We start from the raw sequence: 21,320 nt of genomic DNA, 5'->3' as shown, positions 1-21,320 counted from the left end.
GCCTGTTAGTTGCAACATGCTTTTGTGTAACATGCACTATCCATTGTGATAGTACCCTTTGTCGTTTCACAGCTGGAATAGGTGGATAAAGTGTCTTGTTCGAAACAAATTGTTCAAAACAAGGATTTGACGTCAGTAAGGATCAAACATACAACCATTAATTAGTAACTGCTTTGTTCTTCCACTCAACTTGGTGGTATATACATGATCATGCTGTCTATGTTCCATCATAAGGTTTAAAACTACAAGACGCACATGTACATGTACCATTGTCAATAACATGTTTAATTTTTATCTTTAAAGTGCATTTAGTCAATGTATAATAACAGACAGCTTTATTGATAACATTCACAAGTTTACTAACTTTAACAATTCAATGAGGGTAGTCTTGTAATTTCTTTTGTTCAATATTGTATTGAATGAAAATTGTCACATTTAATACTAAATGAAATTCTTCTCATATGATATTGAATGAAACTTTTCTCATTCAATATTAAATGAAATGAAACTCATCACATTTGATATTGAATGTAACTATTTGGGGGAGCGGGATGACATAGGCTATGCTGTTCCCAGATCATTTTCATCCATTTGAAATAAAATACTGTTGCCATTAAAAAAAAAAGAAAAAGAAATAAAACTACATGTACATGTATTACTATTTTTAATAACAAATGAAACTTTAAAAAAAAAGAATTAACCCATTAATATTAATTGATATTTTGCAGGCTGTCTTGTTGCTAATGTTTGTGGACCCGAAGAAGTCTGTGACGATGGTAAGTATATACATGTACATGATTGTGTATATGTGCCTAATTTCCTTTCACATTTGTGTTTTAACCTTTGAAATCAACATAACAAAGAAATTAGCGGTTTTAACCATCCATGGCTTATCACATGTAAATAATGACAGTTGAAAGATTTATGGATGTTTAATCTAGAGCGTCACTTTAAAATATGTGTTGTTTCCATTTTAATTATCACAAAAGTGTGTTGATATAGTAGGAGCAATATTGATATTCTTGTTACAATCGCTCTAAACAGCGTTAGAGAATAACACGTGTGGGAATTCAAAATGCCTCCTAGTTTCTTAAATTAGCCTCCAGATTAAAAAAAGAATTGTGATGACGTAAATCTATTGACTAGAAAATATTGAGTAAAAAATCGGGTATGAACAAATAGTTGGCTCGTTGGTTTCAACTTCCCATTAAGTTGATCAAGCGACCCAGAAAAACTCCTACTTGCACATTCATTAAACTTTCATCTTTTCATCAATTTTAAATTACTTTAAAAAGGAGTTGTCACTGATGGGATTTTTGTACTTTAGTTAGAAAATGTCAGGTCATATTTATGTGAAGTTCAATTAAGTAGTATTCTTGGTTGGATGTGTTTATGTGTCGAGGAGGCAACTTTATGTGCCACCTGAGCATCATCTGCTCATTTGTCCATATCAGATTGTCTAGCTAAAAGACTGTATTTCCAGATTGAATTTTTTTTACCAGAATCAGAAATGTTGACAATAATATACATGTACATGTATATTGTAATGTATGTAACGTAAACGTAACATGTACATATTTTTGAAACCTGCTGGTATTGTTCAGCAAGTCTAAAAGAGGAACCCTGTTGAAATTTAGTACATGTACTTTGTCTCGGGTTAAACATGCAAATCCTTGTCCAGTTAAACTACATAATACATATGTTCTGTTTTCAGAAAGAATATAATTATAATTATAAATAGCTCACCTTTATTGAAAGATGCCAATTCTTTATTCTGGCATCCAATACCATTCTTTTTAATGATAAAACTTGTTTTTTTTTGAAGAAATAAACCACTGATTCCCCAGAAATTATACCAATTATAATAAAGAGCTTTTTATTTTATAAATCAAAATGTTGTCTAGAGCCCATTCACACATATGTTACTTACATGTATCAACTGAACTATTATAAGCCCACATTGGTATGGGGGTAGGAACATAAAACTCTGTGTTTAAATTTCAAAGCAATTTCAAACAGTCTGATGATAAAATTTACTTTGACCTCTAAAAATGCCAGACGGGTGGATGGATTGACAGGCAAACGGGGCTGATCACAATATACAACCACAATTCAATGTGGGTGCATAAAAATAGATTAGCAAGGGCACCACAGTCAGACATCAGGAATAGACGAGAAAAGCACCAACTCATGTCCGGAGACCAAGGGACGAGATTCAATCATGCTGAAGTATTGATAAACTTTTTTTTCTGGGTTTTATTTTTTTTTTTAACAGTTAATTGACCACGAAATGTAACCTTTCGAGAAAGACTTGACACTTACGAGTTGACCTTTAGATTTCATTCCAATATAATTTTGGATTCTGTTTCCATAAAACTTTAATGCTTGCAGAAAAAATCCATTTAATGGAAAAATCATTCATAGGAGTTTGTTTTCTTAGTAATTTTGGTGCAGCAATTCCTAGTTAAGAAGACGTGATTTGTCATTTGCTACCTCATAAAATAAGATTTTGAAATCGGTGATAAAACACTTCACTTTGTTAATTTGATGTAATCTGCCTTTGTTTCTCTACGAGCAGTTCTTCAGATATTTCATTTCCGGTCGCCATTCTTATTATATTTACATCCTGCTACTATTACTCACATAAGCAGATATCTTCCGGAAATTTTATATCATTGCTTCTCGGCATAAAATTTTTATATTAGGGGATCTTTTTTCTTGGTGAATCTTGTGTTGTTTATATTGTATGGTTTTGTTCTTGATAATACAAATGGCTCCATGTATCATTGAATTTAAATGTCAATCTGATTAAAACACAGATCATATTTCATTTCATTTTTTACTTGTCTTTATTACACAAGGATCTGGAGGTGTTGTTATATAACCCGAATCCTGATTGATGTGAGGGATTAGCCAATGAAATGGTCTGTTACAACAACTTCTTGATGTGCTGTGTACGGAACTGTGGGTAATCCACTAGAAACGTCAATGCTGATTGATTAATCAGTGTCTGGCGTCTTAGGGTAAAAAGCCGCTCGTATAAACCCTGACGCAACCTTCAACTACAACCGGTCAGATCTTCATGTAGTAGAGGCCATCGAAAGTATTTAAAAAAAAAACGAAACGAGATAAAGATCTGTATTTTAATCAGATTGTTTAATTGTTACTTTTTTATATCAGCAGATACATGTATTCTCTCAAAGTCACTTTATTATAAATTACATGGTGGTTGGATCCGGATTTTATAGTAGAGGGTGGGAAGGGGTTGAGACTGAGAGAGAGCAGGTGGTCAAGAACATTTTCCAAAATTGCCGGAAAAATATATGTGATGATAATAAACATAATCAACCGAAATAAATGCATCTTCTGTGAGAGTTATCCCCTCTAATCAATTACACAAATCTTGTGGACGCTCTACATGAAGGTACAATACTAGTAATCCTCTGAGTTTGACTTGAAATTTATACATGAGTCATGACGCATATTTAAAAAATTTCTGATGGTTACTGTCAGAGTTATGGTCCTTCATCGATTTGAAAAAAAATTTGTGGATGTTCTAAAGGCTGAAGTTATTATCTGATTAACTTGCAAGTTATGCACAGTGGTTTAAAATTATATTCATCTGACAAAGAATCCTATTGGTTTTCAACGATATACATTAATCAGGTGGAGATACATGTATATATTTATGGAAAATTCAAGTCAATAATTCTTATACAGTGTATTTATGAAACATGACCTATTTGAAATATTTGTAGTAACATTTATTTTATTAACTTTCTCAATAATAAAAGCAAACAACAACATACTTGTCATAAAATTTTAGTATAAGGTTCATCAACGAGGAAGTTCTGGGTTCAGTCTCGGTGATGTGGAGAACGTTCCTCATGGTTTTCCAGTCTGATATCCCCAAATTAGTAGTGAAGGATGAAACGTCTGACAAGGAATGTCTAGTTGTTTAGATGGGAAGAGAAACTAAAAAAGTAGAACTTTAAACATGTACATGTGTATCACATAAACTTAACCTTTAAAGTGAGGTATATAAACACTGTGTTAAAATGAACAAAAAGTAACGTTGATGTTGTGTGACATCCAATCTGATTAAAATACAGATCTGTATTTCATTGCGTTTTTTTTATACTTTCGATGGACTACACTATATGAAGATCTAACAAGTTGTACTGGTAGGTTGTGTTAGGGTTCGTATGAGTGGCTTTTGACCCTATGACATCAGACATTGATTAATCAATCAGCGTTGACGTTTCTAGTCGTTTATCCACAGTTTCGCGCATGGCACGCCAAGAAGTCACCGTAACAGACTGTTTCATTTTCTCATCCCTCACTTCAGTCAAAACGCCAGTAATATAACAACTCTTTTAGATCCTAGTGTAGTAAAGACAAGTAAAAGACAAAATTTTGAACTATAAAAGACAAAACGAAATAGGATCTGTATTTAATTCAGATTGTGTGACATCATAAGAAAATTGTTAACTTAAAGAATTGAGAACCCTGAAAAAAAGTAAACTGTGGGAAACAGGATCCAAAGTTATTGGCTGTTAAGCTCCAATTTCTATATGTCATTGTGTTAAATTTATATATGGAAGATAGGCTGTATTGTAAATACTGCTGAGTGACTCAGGATAAACTGAAAGATTTTTCAGATTGTATAGATGGTTAATGAATAGAAAATACTTAGAAATAATATTTTCAAATTAACATACATGTAGATGTAATGGAATGTCTGCGTATGAGAGGAGACTTCACTGTAAAAATTATATACTGCGCGGGTCAAGATACATTGTATATCAAGGTTTTTATAGAAATAAAGGTTACACAGATTTACACGAAAACGCTTTTGAGTTTATTGGTTATTAAAACAAGTACATTCATGGGAAGATGGAAAGTTTCACAGGGGTTGGGACAAAATTGTTAATACTGGTTTCAAACCACAATAAAGTGATTTATCATGGTAATAAAATATTAGTAGAGAAAGTTTGTGATTTTATGCAATTTCTTGGGGTAAAAGAAAACCATTGAATCTAGATCTGTTTACCAATATATAATTACAACAAATAAATCTGTATGTCAAATATCTAATCCTTCAGAACAGAACTCAACACAAATAATTAGGGTTTTATATTTGCTGATATTCTGGTTAATGGAGATGCACAATGTTCCAAAATTCCATTATATAAAATGCTCTAATAAGATTAAGGTAGTCATACTCTTAGTCCTATTTTTGTATCGTAATCATAATGGAACAATTAGATCACATGAATCCTCATTAGAGCTAAAAGTATGAAATTGTTAGTATTCAATAATGCACTTGGACACTTGATAAAATCAGTTAAATAAATTCTTACATAAATAATTTACATATAATTGATAGACTATTCGGCACAAACTATCAAATTAGAAACACATTAATCAGATAGAATTCAGTAGAACTTAAAGTGAGAGTCTAAGGAAATCAGCTGTATTTTATTTTTCTGCCATTTAAATGATAGAAAACATATTCTAATTGTGAATATATTATTCACTGACTAATTACTGGAGATCCTTAATTATTTATTAATCAACATTGCTTTTGTGAAGAATTTGACACTTCACAAGAGGGAAGAACAATTAATATTTGGACAAGCTCCGCGTTAGGAATTGGTGATTCTTTGTAATACTCTGTAAAAATGTCTAGAATAAAGCAGAATTTCCTGCTTGTATTCCCCCTTTAACACACTGATTGTTGAAGAATTGATGTGATGGATAGATCTTCGCATGTATTTATGATAAAAGCTCATTAGAAGTGCCTAATTTTTCAGTGTGTAAAATTACCATTAATGCATAGTATCCATTATTTAATTACTGATATATGAAGCACTCTCTGCAAAGTGATGATTTAAACCGTCTGGTATAATGAGGATACATTTACATCTTATATTTCACCAAATTTAGTTCTATTATTTTGTATTATTATGATCAAGACAATAATACTTTTGCCTGTTGATACATGTACATCATGATGACAAAATATCTATAAATACAGATTATATACCTGTCATTTTCACTAATATATGGTGTGAAAAGTCATGTGACTTTAGTCACTTTCCATTTAAATACGAGGCGATATTTTAGCAAAACATGAAGAATAAGTTTATAGACTGAAGCTTTTGTTCGACTGACAGACATTACTCTCAGCCATTTCCGATCAACAATTTTGGAGATAGAGTCACAAATCAACATAAGCTTGATCAGAGTTGCGCCAAATAAGCTTGGACAGTAATGGACATGTCCTGTCATTTTTAAGTGAGATAAGGTGTATGTGTAGTACTAGTTTTGATGACAAAATTAAGATAAGCTGATAGAAGCATTCAAGCATTACCACAATTATTTCCTGAAATAACTATTGTCTTTCATGTGAAACATGTATGATAATTGTACTTAAAGGTGTTAAGACCTTAAAAGATTTGTCTGGATGGGGGGATTTTTATTAAATAGTCAGAAAACTTATACTACTTGTAGTCCTTAAATAATCCTAGTGTGAGATATACATTTATCCATTTCATTTCTGATCTAATTGGAACTAACAGATATTCATGTATGACTAAGTCTTTGGCACCTGGAGATAGAGCTAAGCAGTGGAAGGGATAATTCTGATAAACCTTATGTTATGTGGCTTCAGGTCATAATGTGGTGTTTGCTAGCCACTTATACCGTCTTAATAACCATACCTTCTGTGACACGGCTCATCATGTCCTAGTAATTATATCAGTCCTTCACATTTATTGTGCGCTTTCGCTCTTGCACCTCCCTACGCACCTGGACTTATCTTCAGGGGAGTCATTAAATACGCCCGCAAATTAGCTAAATTGCTCTCCTAAATTTTGAGATTCATAAACTACTGTACTTTCAGTTTTTGCTTATTTTTAAAACTGCATGTTTGAGTATAGTGACCTGCTCCTTTGAGCTATGAGCATTTCCAGGGTTAAACTAGGGCTGCCATAATTATTCACCAAACATATTGAATGCTAATGTAAGGCTTGTTTTAATTGGATAGAAGTCTAAAATCCGCCAATAGAATACGATGTTACTTGACAGCCTTATATGTAGCCGGATGTTGATGGAGAATATCCGTGGGAATGATAGAATGACACATCTAATAATAACATTACGTTGTTTAAAATGTTTTCATGTACCGCTTGCCTCATTGGCGTTGTAAGGGGGTTGGATGGCCGAATGGTTAGCGTGTGTGTGCTGTATCATAAGGTCTGTCATTGAATCAACTGGCGTGGTTTCGATTCCCCAGTTGTACGTGACAAGGAGTAGGGTTGACTATCCAAACCTGTGTGATTTCCACTGCTGAATACCCCTACATGTACGTGCATGCAAATTATTGAAATACAATTGAACCATATGTTAGTCCTGAAATGGCCTAGTTCGTGTTGAGTGGACGTTAAACTTCAGTTCTCTTTCACTCTCATTGGCATTATGTTGATTATCGCTATCAATATGTCTGGAGATGATCAAACTGGCGAAAATAAGTGGAACATATCAATGACATATAATAAAGAGAATATGAGACAAAACTAAAGCCTAAATACAATTTGGCTCTCCATAATGTAAGAAAATGTAGAATTACTCTTACAATATAATTAAGAGTTTTTTTACGGGAGCTTTTTTTCTCAATTTTAAAATTGGCGTGTTTTTGTTTTTTTTATGGCTCCGGCACCATTTTGTAAACGTGAAAGACTGATTAAATAAGATGTAACTCCTTATTCTGTTGCAATATTTTAAAGTATTATTAACATGTCTGCTAATTCTATTTATATTTCAGTTCTAAAATATGTAAATAAGTTAAAATAGACGATGATTATGTAAGTTTAAAGTATATTTAAATGTATATGGTATGGTCTTATGTAATATGGTTGTGGGAGAAACAGTTGGTAATGGTGGTTTACAGGAAACAGAACTTTTATCGATACATAATTTTTATGTTCTTGCTTCGGTTGTGGCCCAAATTCTGTTAATTTTTTTTATTAAGGTTCTTTTATTAATCTATGCAATTATGTTCAAATAATTTAATACTTTGTTTTATTTTGAAGGCATGTTTTGGTGATTTACTCTGTAATATGATAATGGTTATTTATTTCTATTTTATTCATATTATTAACTGGGAATCTGGAATATATCAAATATAATTGGACTAGCTTGGTATAATCTTGGACAAAATGTTATATTTTGTTTTTTTTTCTATTAAATCAGAAATGCATGTTTGTTTTAGACAAAAAAAATAATTTTACTAGTTTAAATAGGTTTTATAAGTTTCTTGAAGGATTCAGTGCATTGATATATTTATTTCAGTAGAATTTGGTAAAAACACCAATGTTTTCATTGCAAATTTATCTTTTAGTTATAGTCTTGGATTGAGATAAGGATGATACCATTTTCCGTTGTTGTTTGCAAATGTTTTTACACATTTAATTATAAAATATCTTTCTTTCTCTGATTTCTTGGTAATAGGCCCTATACAAGTACTTGGAGTCTTTGGAGGGTGGGGTGGGGAGGATATAATCAAGGAGTTGGCTGCTGGCATCACCAAACCTCTGCACACATATCACTGACGTTGTCTGATCAAATTATGATTCTGAATAAAAGATCAGCCTGTGTCATACACATAATATGGTAGATATATATGGTTGTGCTTTATCTCGGTAATCTGATAATTTAATGTGTTAAAAGAGTATCTTTCTTATTATTTAATACTCACACATTGCTTTAAACAATTCTATTGGTGGTTGTTATCGAACAGGATTTGATGAGGAATTATTCCAATCTTGATTGATATCTTACAACCATTATTCAGTTATGTGATAGCTTCCATCTTTCTCTTCTTCTTATTGATTTTCAATGGTTGCCAAAATAATGGAATATTGATGTAAGATGACTACAGTCAAACCTGATTGACCTCTTTCACTCGGGGCAGATCATTGCTTCTAGTCCAGTCACCAGTGTTTTTGATCATCAGACATTTACTTCATCTGGCTTAAAATCTCGTCATAGTATGATCCATGCTGAATCTTGGTTAAATGTGTATTTTAATCTAAATATATAGGACTACATTAACCGACTAGTATTCAATTTGGGTTAACCCCAATAGTCAAGCTACAGAAAGATTGTTCTATTCTAAGAGGATTTAAACAGTTTCTAATGCCAGCCATACCCTTCCCCAAATTAATTTGGGGTTTTTGGTGGCCGATTGGTTTAAGCATGTGCGTTAGATCGTAAGGTCTGTCATTGAGTCCAGTGACGTGGCTTCGATTCCCCTCTTGTAGGTTATAGTAGGGTTCTCTGTCCAACCTCGAAGGTTTTCTCCAGGTCCTCCAGTTTTCTCCCACTTCTAAAGACCCATACGTTCAAGGAAATTATTGAAATAGGATGCAACCATGTTAAGTCACAAAATTACCTAGTTTGAATTGAGTTGATGTTAAATACTTTTTCTCTCTCCATATTTATTTTCTAGATTTCCCCATATATTTTGAATTTCTGGGAGGTCGAATGGTCTAACACGCATCCTTTAGATCATGAGGTCTGTCATTGAGTCAGATGGCATGGTTTTGATTCCCTGCTTGTACGTGACAAGGAGTATGGTGGCCTATTCAACCTTGGGGGTTTTCTCCAGGTACTCAAGTTTCCCCAATACTGCTAAAGAACTCTACAAGCAAATAATTGAAATATAACTGTATCATTATGTTAGTCCCAAAATGACTTAGTTTGTGTCGAGTAGGCATTAAACCCAAGTTCTCTTTCTCACTCTATTTAAATTCTATAACTGAATTGTGAAATATATTCATGTTTGTTTTTATAGTTTTCCCTGACAATCATGATGTAAATATGCAATTCAACTAATATTCTCCATGATTGGTGGATCGGTTGCTGACTATCAGCAAATCTCTGCAGAGGATCAAACCTAAATTGGCATTTAATCTAGGACAAAACACAAAGAGGTATTAGTTGGCTTTCCATGTGCAAAGTTATGTCTATGGCTCCAACTGTTATGAGAATGTAGTGATGATGCTTAATCCTAACATTATCATTATAGTTAAGTCCTAGTATCAATAAATAATAACCGCAAAACACATATTAGTCTGTTTTCCATGTACAAAGTTAAGTCTATGGCTCCCAATATTATGAGGATGTAGTGATTATCTTTGACCTCGACATCAGCATTACAGTGAAGCCCTAGTATTAATACATATACAATAATACAATAAGGAGAGAGGGGGAGGGAGGGAGGAGAAGAAAAGGTATCTGTAGTAGGTGGGTCCACCGTCAACAATTTCTTGTAAACACTCTACAGACTACATTTATCATCTGATTGTTTGAAATTGGTATATGTTATTTACATCATTAAGATGAAGGAGCCTCTTTAACCCTTTCATTGCGTCTACCCGGTAGTACCGGGTATTATAAAATGTCGTTAAAATGCACGTACCCGGTATTACCGGGTACTCAGTATGGCCCTCGCTAAAATTAGCGCCGTAGCTGCAAGTGCCATCTATTGTATTTTCAATACACCATAACATATTTCCACGTGTTTCAAAGTGGGAAACCGTAAAATGGCGGAGTGCATAGTGACAACGTAGACGATGCAATCTCGGCAAAGTCGTGAATGGCATCTTCGCTGACCAAGACAGTGTGGACAATTTCGAGGCCGGTACTGATACACATAATTCGTTTCCAGTTAGTTGATAATAATAGTAGTCAGGACAGTGATTGGTAGTATGAAGTGCGTGATTTGTTGCGCGATCTTCCGCCTATGGCTATGTCTCCCGTGCATGATGAACAAGCCCAGTGTGAACATAATAGCCCTACATGTATGTAGTATGTCTTTAGTAGATTCTGACGATAATGCTGATGTTGATGATAATGCTGGCCTGCTGGATCGTAAAAAACGTTGGTAATCCCTGAGTCCCGAACGTGTAGATCTATTGACTGACTATAGTGATAATGATATGGGACTTGAGGATGAAAGTGAAAGTAAAAACAAGGTATTGCAATCCGCACGTGGTCATGGCAGCGGGAGACGTGGTGTGCGTGTTCGTGGTGGCATTGCTCCTGGCTGCTATTGATATTTTTGTTCATTTTATATATCTTTATCAAAATCCAGTGAAAAAAACAATATCCCATAAGTATTTCATGGAGAAAAATTCGTTTTCGTGTTAGTTTTAGTGAGAAATGAAAAATCCAAAATGGTCGCCATGACGTCACGTGACTACATGATTATGCAAATTTCCAAAATTCTATTTTTTTCTCTTAGCCCAACTTCATGCCCATCCAAACACACAAAAAGAATTTTCATAAAAGCTTCCATAAGTACTGTTTGGCATTTAGTTCCGAACACACTTTTTTCCTCAAAAAAGGATCTAGCACAGGCAGTGGATTTACATCTAGCATTGAAAGGGTTAATTTCAATAATGTTTGTTTATTTCATCTATATGAATTTATATGCATCCTTCAAATTAGTGAATTTCAGCAATTTCCGTTAATTATGTCTAGAGTTATGACCCTTGTTTCCCTTTGTTGAACTGTGTCAAGGCTCGAATGACGAAAGTTATCATCTGATCTGAAAAAAGTTCTCAAGGGATCAGAATAAAATGGAAATCGCTCTCCTGGAAATAAGGATAGGAGATGATAAATGTAATCACAAGTAATGTTCTTAATGTAGGCCCTATTACTATATTATGTTTATGCTTAGAATAAAAAGAAAAATAGATGCACCTTGATAATTTTCCTAATTTAATTCACATACCGGGTTAAAGTTCATGTCAGTAATATTCCTCTGTAATAACCTACCTTTGTTTATAATAGAAAATGATAAGAATACATAGTTCATGATGTTTAAACATCGTTTATCTTTTTCATAAAACAGTATTTTAAAATTACATTGATAGCTTAATCACTCGTCAAAAGCCATGGCAGACGACTTACGCTTATTATCAATTTCTGTTTGGTATTCGCATCAGTGTCAAGCATGGAAGATTCTGCGCCAAAATTAACTGTGGAAGTTGTCTCACCAAAATTAACCGTGGAAGTATTTGCACCAACATTTTACTATTGTTGTAGTATGAATAGCCTTTATACATGTACATGTATGGCAGGCCTGTGGTGCCTTCAAGAGATCATAGAATAATGCCGCTATAGCTAAGAATATCAAAATGGAGTCTTAAAGATACATTATGGGAAATTAGATAAAGAGCTGGTAGTTATCACTATAATAGTTAAAAACTAGATAATGTAAAGGGAATTTGCTGAAAATTTCAGTCAAATTGATCCACCCTGAACCAAGTATTTAGCGATTGAATTTTGGGCCTAGCCTTGATCATCATTACTAAACATAGTCTCGATTATCCATTTTTTGATTTAATCAGAAGCAGCAGACTGGGTTCTAATCCAGTAAATATCGCAGGCTAGCAATGCCATCGAGAGTTGTTTATGTTCTGGATAAGTTAATTAATGTCTAATTACTGATTTAGACAACATTTCAGGCCTAAAGAAAGACCTACAATTGGCAGATTTAGCTCTTGCATGATAGAGTTGTGCATCATGGTCTAGTAGAAAATATGTTAACCGATGTTTATTAATAGCAAATAATAATTTCGAATGGATATATTTTTGGTGTGTAAGACATATTTACTTTCCCGGTCACTGAATGTTTCTTTGGGTTGTGAAAGAAAATGATTACAAATTGAAATATTGTGTGATCGCGATTGACATCGGTACAGAGCTAATTCAAGGGAAATAAATGAGAAGTGAACATGAATAATACCCGCTGAGGTCTAACACTATCTTAGTGATAAAATAAATCAGTTTAGTACATGTAAGTGTATTATTTATTTACATGTACATCGGGAACAGGAACATAAATACCTACGAACATAAATCAAACATCAACACGGTACATTAATATAGTATATGACTAGATTTCAAGCATTATGCCCTTCTGCCTCTGCAACAGCTAAACTCTCTTCTTCTCCCTGCTCGATTCTCGCCTGTGTCTCTTCTCTGCGTCTCTCTCTGTCACTAAACTGGTGGTTATATAACTTTTACTTCACACACAAGCTCATTACTTTATAAGGCATTTACAAGTTATCTTAATTTCACTGACTGATATAAAATATACATGTGGAATTGATAGTATTTTATAAGTGCGTATGTGTTTAGAGCAAAGCATACAATGTATATAGTTGAAAAACCGATATCATATATTATTAAAACGAGCTGAAGTCAATAAGTCGACAGCATTTAAATAATAGTTTGTATTTTATAAAATAGAAAATTAAGCACTTTGTCACAGAGCTCATGCCATGTATATTTTGTGATTTCTAACATTTTTTTGTGGAAACAAAATATGCAGGTCTGGAGAACAATTACGGAGGACCAAAGAGAGCATAAAATATGCACCTCGATTAGGATCATGGTTAGTGATGGCATGTGAGAGCAACTGCGCGCCTCAAACGTGAAGGCCTGTAAATGCATCATTTAAATTAGTGAAACAAAGAAGCCAAGCCTATTGAATTTCAGCAATTCCCAATAAATACTTCTAGAGTTATGGCCCTTGTTTCACTTTTTTTTAACCTTGTGAACACCCGAATGATGAAAGTAAACATCCAGTCTTTATGAAATTTATATGCATTAGTGAAACAAAAAATCTTTTGAATTTCAGCAATTTCCATCCAGTAAGTACCTCTAGAGTTATGGCCCTTGTTTTACTTTATTTAACCTTGTGAGCAGTCAAATGACAAAAGTTATCATCTGATCTGTATGAAAGTTATATGCATTATTTAAATTAGTGAAACGAGAAGCCTGTCAAATTTCAACAGTTTCTGTAATTTACTTCTAGACGTAAGACCTTTCTTTCAGTTTGTAGAATCTTGGGAAGCCGTAAACGATGAAAATTAAAATCTTATCTGTATGAAATTGTCTTGTAAATGCCCCCAATTACTTAACAAAAGAATAACTATACGACAACCATTGTCGACTGCTTGGACAAGTTATCTACTGTGGGCGTATGTTTCATGGCCTGGCAACCTATTTTATTTCAGCAATTTAGTTGTGCATAGGGATCTGTAGGAGTGGGAGGAAACTGAATGATCTAAAGAAAATCCATGAGGTCGGGCAGGCAACCCTTCTCCTTGTCACGTAGAAACTTGTGATCGAAACAATGCAATGACAAAACTTATGATCTAAAGGTCATGCATCGGACCACGCGACCAACCAACCCTCCATATACATGTATAATAAAGGTTCCACTACAACATTGATAGAATTGTTGACTGATCCCAGCATTATAGGAAAACCCTAACTGTCATCATAAACATGCATAACAGGTGTGAATTTCAATAAATAATTAGTCATTTATTTTGATGTATGGATTACATAACATTACATAACCGGGATAGGATTTTTGTGACTGAACTTGTAATAACCATTTAATAAGAGTTTGAAACTATATTTAACCAATCAATAGATCTGTCTCATTTCATAAAATAAGAATGAGTTTGTACATGGAATATTTACACCTATGGTAAATATGACTCCCAGTAGAATTATAAGATGGAAGTGTTGTCATGTTTACTGCCAAGATGAGTTATCATTTATGACACTTCATGAAATATTTTGTCCCAGGGTTGTTGGATAACATTGGATAAGATTATTTTTGGAGGTTTTATTGATGTATAATTGGTAATCATCATATTAATTATGCATTATGTAAAAGCTATGTCTGCCTTTTGTAGGTCTTTTTATTTAGGCTTCAAATGATATAAATCATTAATTAGACATTTATACACTAAAAAGCCCATAATCAACTCTCTAAGACCGTTGGAAGGCTGTGATATTCAATGGATTAGAATAGCTGCACTGTTGAATGAATAAACAATAAAATGGAGAAGCGATGTCTTGTTTTTTTGTAATAGCATTGGTACTGGAAAATCAAGACTATATCTTGTCAACACTCATAACTTCGCTCGAAATAATGTAATTTGACAGAAATTTTCAATATATTAATTTTTCATTATCTGTTTTATAACTGTTATAGCAAGAATGACTAGTTCTCTATCTAATGTTAAATATTTGAAGATGTCTATCAAATTTCACCGATTTCTAAATATGAGAATATAGAGTATATTGATTTTCAACAATTTATGATTTTAGGGTCTGGATTTTAAAGTTAATTGACCATCGGATGGTTGTAATTTTTAACAGATTCAAACCATTTAAAGATTTAATTAAAAAATGGATAATCGAGGCTTTGTTTATTTGTTTGCAATGACAATCGTGACTACACTATTCTTCCAATGGTCATAACTCATTTCAGAATGAAGTAATTTGACTGAAATTTTCAATACTGGTATATAATTCCCTTTTCATTATATTGTCGTCACGCTGTCCATCCGTGACTGTTAATATTTTGTATGTGGACACACTACAGGTCACATATTTTATCCGATTTTTACAAAACTTGTTCATCTCTTACAAAATGTGGGTGTATTTTGCATGGTTAACTATTATAGCCAGAACTGTCTGCTCTTTATTGAAATCTTACATAATGCATCTTCAAGCTATTTAATAATAGAAAAATTCAAATATATGCATGAGATCAGAACATACATACAACAATGATACCGGTACATATATTGATTCATATTCTCTGTTAAATAAATCGCAAATCTCGGGTCTTGACCAGATTTTTACAGGCTTTTATCTCAACCAAATTGATGTGATAGAATTTGAGTTATTTTAGTCGACAAAGTTAGCTGTGCTAACAAGACACGCAGCCATACAAGTACGTCACATCGATTGACTATATGTATATAAGACTTTATCAATGAACCATCGGATATTCTTTTAGTCTAAAAGATGAAAAGAGATTGATTCAATTTCTTCGTAAATCCCGAATAAAAAGACTATTTTTTTTATTTATAAAAAACTTCAACACAATTTAATTTAAAAGTTTTGTCCAATTTGGTGTTTTCGAATGTGTATAGAATTCATACTGATGCAAAGTTCTGGTTTGATTGAATAAGGAAAGAAGTGTAAAATCTAAAAGTTAAAAATTCCTGTTGGTAAAGATACATTCCTGTGACTCACTAGATTTGTTTTTTTCTGAAAGTTGTATCTGATATTCTTAATGACTTTAAATGAAATGGGGTTTAACATCCCACATTTTTGTACATACTAGGCTGATGAAGATGAACATACTCTTGATAGGAAACAATGTCTTTTGGTTGTGCTCTCTATAATTGCGACCATGGTGAATATAACCTACATGTACATTTAAAAATGCATTCCTGTGTACAAACTGTGTCATTTGATGATATATTTGGATTAAAAACATGATCAAACTAATTCATCTATCAAAAGTTTGCTTAAAATTCCTTTCAAAACAATTTAATGGCAAGGAAATACTCCAAAGCTTACAAAAATATATTTTAAGTAACCTTGTTTGTCATGGAACTTAACATTTGTGGAGACCAGCAAAGGTGAGGGGGCTTACATTTTTAGGTTGTATTTGTCTTAACCCTTTCACTGCGTATACCCGGTAGTACCGGGTATTATAAAATGTCGGTAAAATACCCGTACCCGGTATTACCGTGTACTCAGTAAAGCCCTCGCTAAAATTAGTACCGTAACTGCAAGTGCCATCTATTGTATTTTCTATACACTAGAACATATTTCCACGTGTTTCAAAGCGGCAAACCGTAAAATGGCGGAATGCATAGTGACAACGTAGACGATGCACTCTCGACGAAGTCGTGAATGACGTCTTGCTGACCAACACGTGGACAATTTCGAGGCGGGTGATACACATAATTCGTTTCCAGTTACTTGATAATGATAGTAGTCAGGACAGTGATTGGTATTATGAAGTGTGTGATTTGTTGCGCGACGTTCCGCCCATGGCTAGCTATGTCTCCCGTGCATGATGAACAAGCCCAATGTGAACACGATAGCCCTGTGTCTGCAGTAGATTCTGACAATAATTCTGATGTTGATAATAATGCTGGCCTGCTGGATCGTAAAAGACGTAGGTAATTCCTGATTCCCGAACGTGTAGATCTATTGACTGACTATATTGATAATGATATAGGACTTGGGGATGAAAGTGAAAGTGAAAGTAAAAACAAGGTATTGCAATCCGCACGTGGTCATGGCAGCGGGAGATGTGATGCGCGTGTTCGCGGCGCCATTGCTCATGGCTGCTATTGATATTTTTGTTCATTTTATATATCTTTATCAAAATCCAGTGAAAAAAATAATATCTTTTAAGTATTTAATGGAGAAAAATTCGTTTTCGTGTTAGCTTTAGTGAGAAATGAGCAATCCAAAATGGCCGCCATGACGTCACGTGACTACATTATTATGCAAATTTCCAAAATTCTATTTTTTCCTCTTAGCCCAACCTCATGCCCATCCCAACAGACAAAAAGATTTTTCATAAAAGCTTCCATAAGTACTGCTTGGCATTCAGTTCCAACCTCCCTTTTTTCCTTAAAAAAGGGTCTAGCACAGGCAGTGGATTTACGTCTAGCATTGAAAGGGTTAATTTATGCTCTCTTCTATGGCAAATCTTTCGAGATACAGGCGAAAACATTGGTGAAATCTAACCTATAGATATAAGTTGGAGATAGAAAAGAGTAGTATTGAACATGTTTAGTTGGATTTGTCTTCATTCTTTAATGTCTCCCATAAAATAGTGAAGTAAACACTTGCCTATTGATATCTATAGGCCTACATATATATGGGGTTTAACATCCACTCGACACAAAAGGCTTAATAAAGCCTGAATATTAATAAATGGATGATATATTATGCCTGTTGAAATCAGAATAAGATGCAATATTGCCTCTTGAAAATGATTTAAAGTTTCCAGTTAGGTTGCTTGTGAATTTAGGCATACACACAATTAATTGATTACTCAAGTACTGTGTTTATTTAGGTTACATTAAGTAATTCATTCAAGTAGGTTCCAGTATACATGTAAGTAATTCATTAAATTATTTAGGTTTCATCTAGGTCACATAGGTTTCATTAATTAATTTGATCATTCAGTCCGATTTCAGGCAGTTTCAGCAAGTAATAAAGTTACTCTTTCATTATGTCTTCATTAGTTTTTGAAGAAAGTAGGACATTAAACCTCATTTAATTTCATTTATAATTTGAAGCCTGCAGTTATTCCATTTCCCATGCCAATAAAGATACCAGTTAAAAAGAACTAAATTTATTCCTTTGTTAAATGAGCCATAGATCAAACTTCTTATAAAGTTACAAAACCAATTACACAATAAGATGATGGATGAAAGCGATCAATTTCCTTTTCTGTTGTTTTTTATTTCATGGAATAAGAATTACTGTAGTCTAGACATGCTTTTTAGTGCAATTATAGGAATACCTTCCTTTAGGTTTACTGAAGTTACATCAATGTAAATATGTTGGGTCATTTTTTGGTTAACACCCCATTTCTTGTTAAAATTTGATGCTATCATGCAAGAGGTTAAAAATGAATAAAGCAAAGTAAATATTCGCTTAAACCAAAAAAGCAACTGTAACTGAAGTAGTACCTTTGTGGTGTGCACAGATCACCATAGAGCAGGGAATATGATAAGCGGTATCGCATCGCAGTTTGCTAAACAAAAACGACGTACTAAGTGCGAATAAAATATTAATTTGATTAGCAGAAAGTTATCAAATTTAAAGGAATCTGTGAATCAAGTTTCTTGTCCTAAATTAAGCGTGAAAAAATGTTGAACAAACGTGATTTACCGTTCCACTGCGTATGGACATTTAATCCGTTTGATGTCGGTCGACGAGATTAAAAGTAGTCAAAGATTAGTCAATAAACTAATTGTAAGCTAACCTTTTAACAGTCATTCAGTTCACGATCTAACTAAATAATTAGTACAGATGTTAAATTTGATAATCCCATAAATATACAAGCTCGATAATTATTAAAAAAACAATAATTTTTATCTGTAACCATTTCCCTTTGTAAGAACTGACCACGTGTTCCCATCTGGCATCCCATTTGCCATGACACTTTATTTTAATCATTTTCCATTCACTGAACAACAAAATATTCCGTAGGCTATAATCATTCAAAAAATATATCCACCCAAATCGCGCACTGTTATTAGCTATACACGTCAGTTTAATTTTTATTCATTTAACAAACTACTTTGCGACTAAAATGGCACTTGGTTCATTTTGTCAGTAAAAAGGTCACGTGAACAAATAACAACAACTTGGCGACAATGCATGCATTGCATACGTGTGTCAATGCTACAATATAATTTTAAAATACCAGTTTTACAATGAAAACAATCAATGTTTCAAAAGATATTTTGCTTTCATTTTCTGCCATGTAAAGGAAGACACATAATTTTTGAGGAATATTACTGGCATAAATGTGGAGCAGGTAGCCTACGGTCATATGGGTCGGAATATTACGGACGTAAATTTTAATACTCTACAGCAACTGAATATGTAAAAAAGCGAGGTGTGTCTATTTTTTATTATTTTTGGGGGGTATTCAGAACACGATATGCTACATTGGCTAACATAAAACTATTCATAGTTTAAGTCTATTAAAGGCGATGAAAGCCTCACATACACACAGAAACATTACATATTGTAGGTCATACCGGTAGAAATTATGACCTACAGAAAACGTTCATTACGATACTGTGAAAATTTACTTATTTGCTATTCAATCAAGAGAAACTGCTAATCAATTTTCAGATTGATTAGCACTTTTTTTTTAAAATATCCAATAACTGCTAATGTTAATTTTTGTCTCCTTGCCCCTGGCTCTAGCTTTCCCTTAATTTTTGTTTAGTTGAACGCTTTGTACCACAGATGGATCAACATGTGGCAACATCTTGCTCTTATTCATGTAGGAGGTTGACCATGGAAATCTTGAGATATCCAAACTGGAAGTAGGAAACAAATACACTCCTACATTTCAAGGTAACAAACCTCTGAACTCTGCTATCCTTCTGCTTTTGTGGTTATAAAGATTAAGATCTATGAAATGTTTAAGAAAAAATGTTTCAGTCCAGGAAATGTTAACATTTGAAGGAGGGGAAAATTACCAGTCGAAGACATGGTAAGATTGGAAGAGTTATTTCCCTTAAATCTTCAAATCTTTAAATAACGCTTCAGGTAAAAAAAAAGATATTTCAGTACACACCTTATGTGACATGTAGCCTACTGCTGTATTTTTGTGTTCCATAACACTGAAGAATATAAATAAATGCTTTATGTCTGCAGAAGATGGTCTAAATCATCAATAAAGCTTAACTATAAATAATAAGTGTTATGTTATATGCAAACTGTGAACCATGAAAGGTATCTGGTGCAAACAGAATACACTAGTATAGTGCAGTACAATTCAAAGCTAGGGCACATAATTATCATTACATAAGTGTAGTTCTTTAGGGAGATGGGGTAATACTATCAAAATTATTTTGACCGCTTTAACACACACAATTGAAAATAGTGGCATGGAATCGATATAAACTACAGGTCTTGTAATCTTCTAATGATTATAACGTAATTTATTCAGATTAGAAGAGATTTTCGAGTTTCTGTATCGATTTACAGTTTGTTCATACTTGTATTTGTATAATGATAACAGTATGAAGAAAGGAAATCAATACATATTGGTTAGCACAGTTATGATATTGGCTGATCTGTAATATCTAATTATTTTACTTTATATCATATACAGGTCACAGTTCTATGGAATACAATTAATGCTTTTAAATTATTACTGAGCAATGTTTTGACTAGGCTTCTTTAGTCATTATCAAGCATTGATAAGATATGAAATATAACAAGACAATATATACATGCTACTGGTATTGCTAAAATAAATTGGATATATTTGTTTTTAGCGACAATGTGGTGTTTTGATTTCACCTTACAAACTTGTTTTGTTTATTTATGTGTGTAACTTAAAATATAACATAATTTTATAAAGTTAATTAGTTCTAAATAATATCGTTTTCATTTACGTACACGACCCAGCATCAATTACGGCTTTTAGAATTGCCCTACCTTCTCGTCCCTTCCACACATCGATTAATATGTGAACTTTGCATTTGTGTCAAGTAAGATTAAATGGTCATTTCTAATAATACCACAGTAACACGTAACACGGTAGTTAAATAATAATTAATTATAATATGTATAGATATGTATAGGTATTACTAGATGTATATGTAATTACACTATAGATCATATTAATATCCAAAAGGTTAAATGTA

The 21,320-nt window shown here is 33.2% G+C and overlaps 1 protein-coding gene across 1 annotated transcript in view; it reads left to right on the top strand.

Moving 5' to 3' along the window:
• LOC126831999 (receptor-type tyrosine-protein phosphatase N2) overlaps positions 1 to 21,320 on the top strand; it is a 155,545-nt gene that overhangs the window by 18,437 nt on the left and 115,788 nt on the right. Inside the window, exon 2 of the mRNA XM_050562676.2 lies at positions 729 to 776. Within this exon, the coding sequence (XP_050418633.2) occupies positions 729 to 776 (48 nt within the window). The remainder of the gene's footprint in view (positions 1 to 728; positions 777 to 21,320) is intronic.

This window comes from Patella vulgata, chromosome 9 (assembly GCF_932274485.2).
Source record: "Patella vulgata chromosome 9, xgPatVulg1.2, whole genome shotgun sequence".
In the NCBI taxonomy this organism is placed as follows: domain Eukaryota; kingdom Metazoa; phylum Mollusca; class Gastropoda; family Patellidae; genus Patella; species Patella vulgata.
This window is presented reverse-complemented; position numbering and strand designations above follow the sequence as displayed.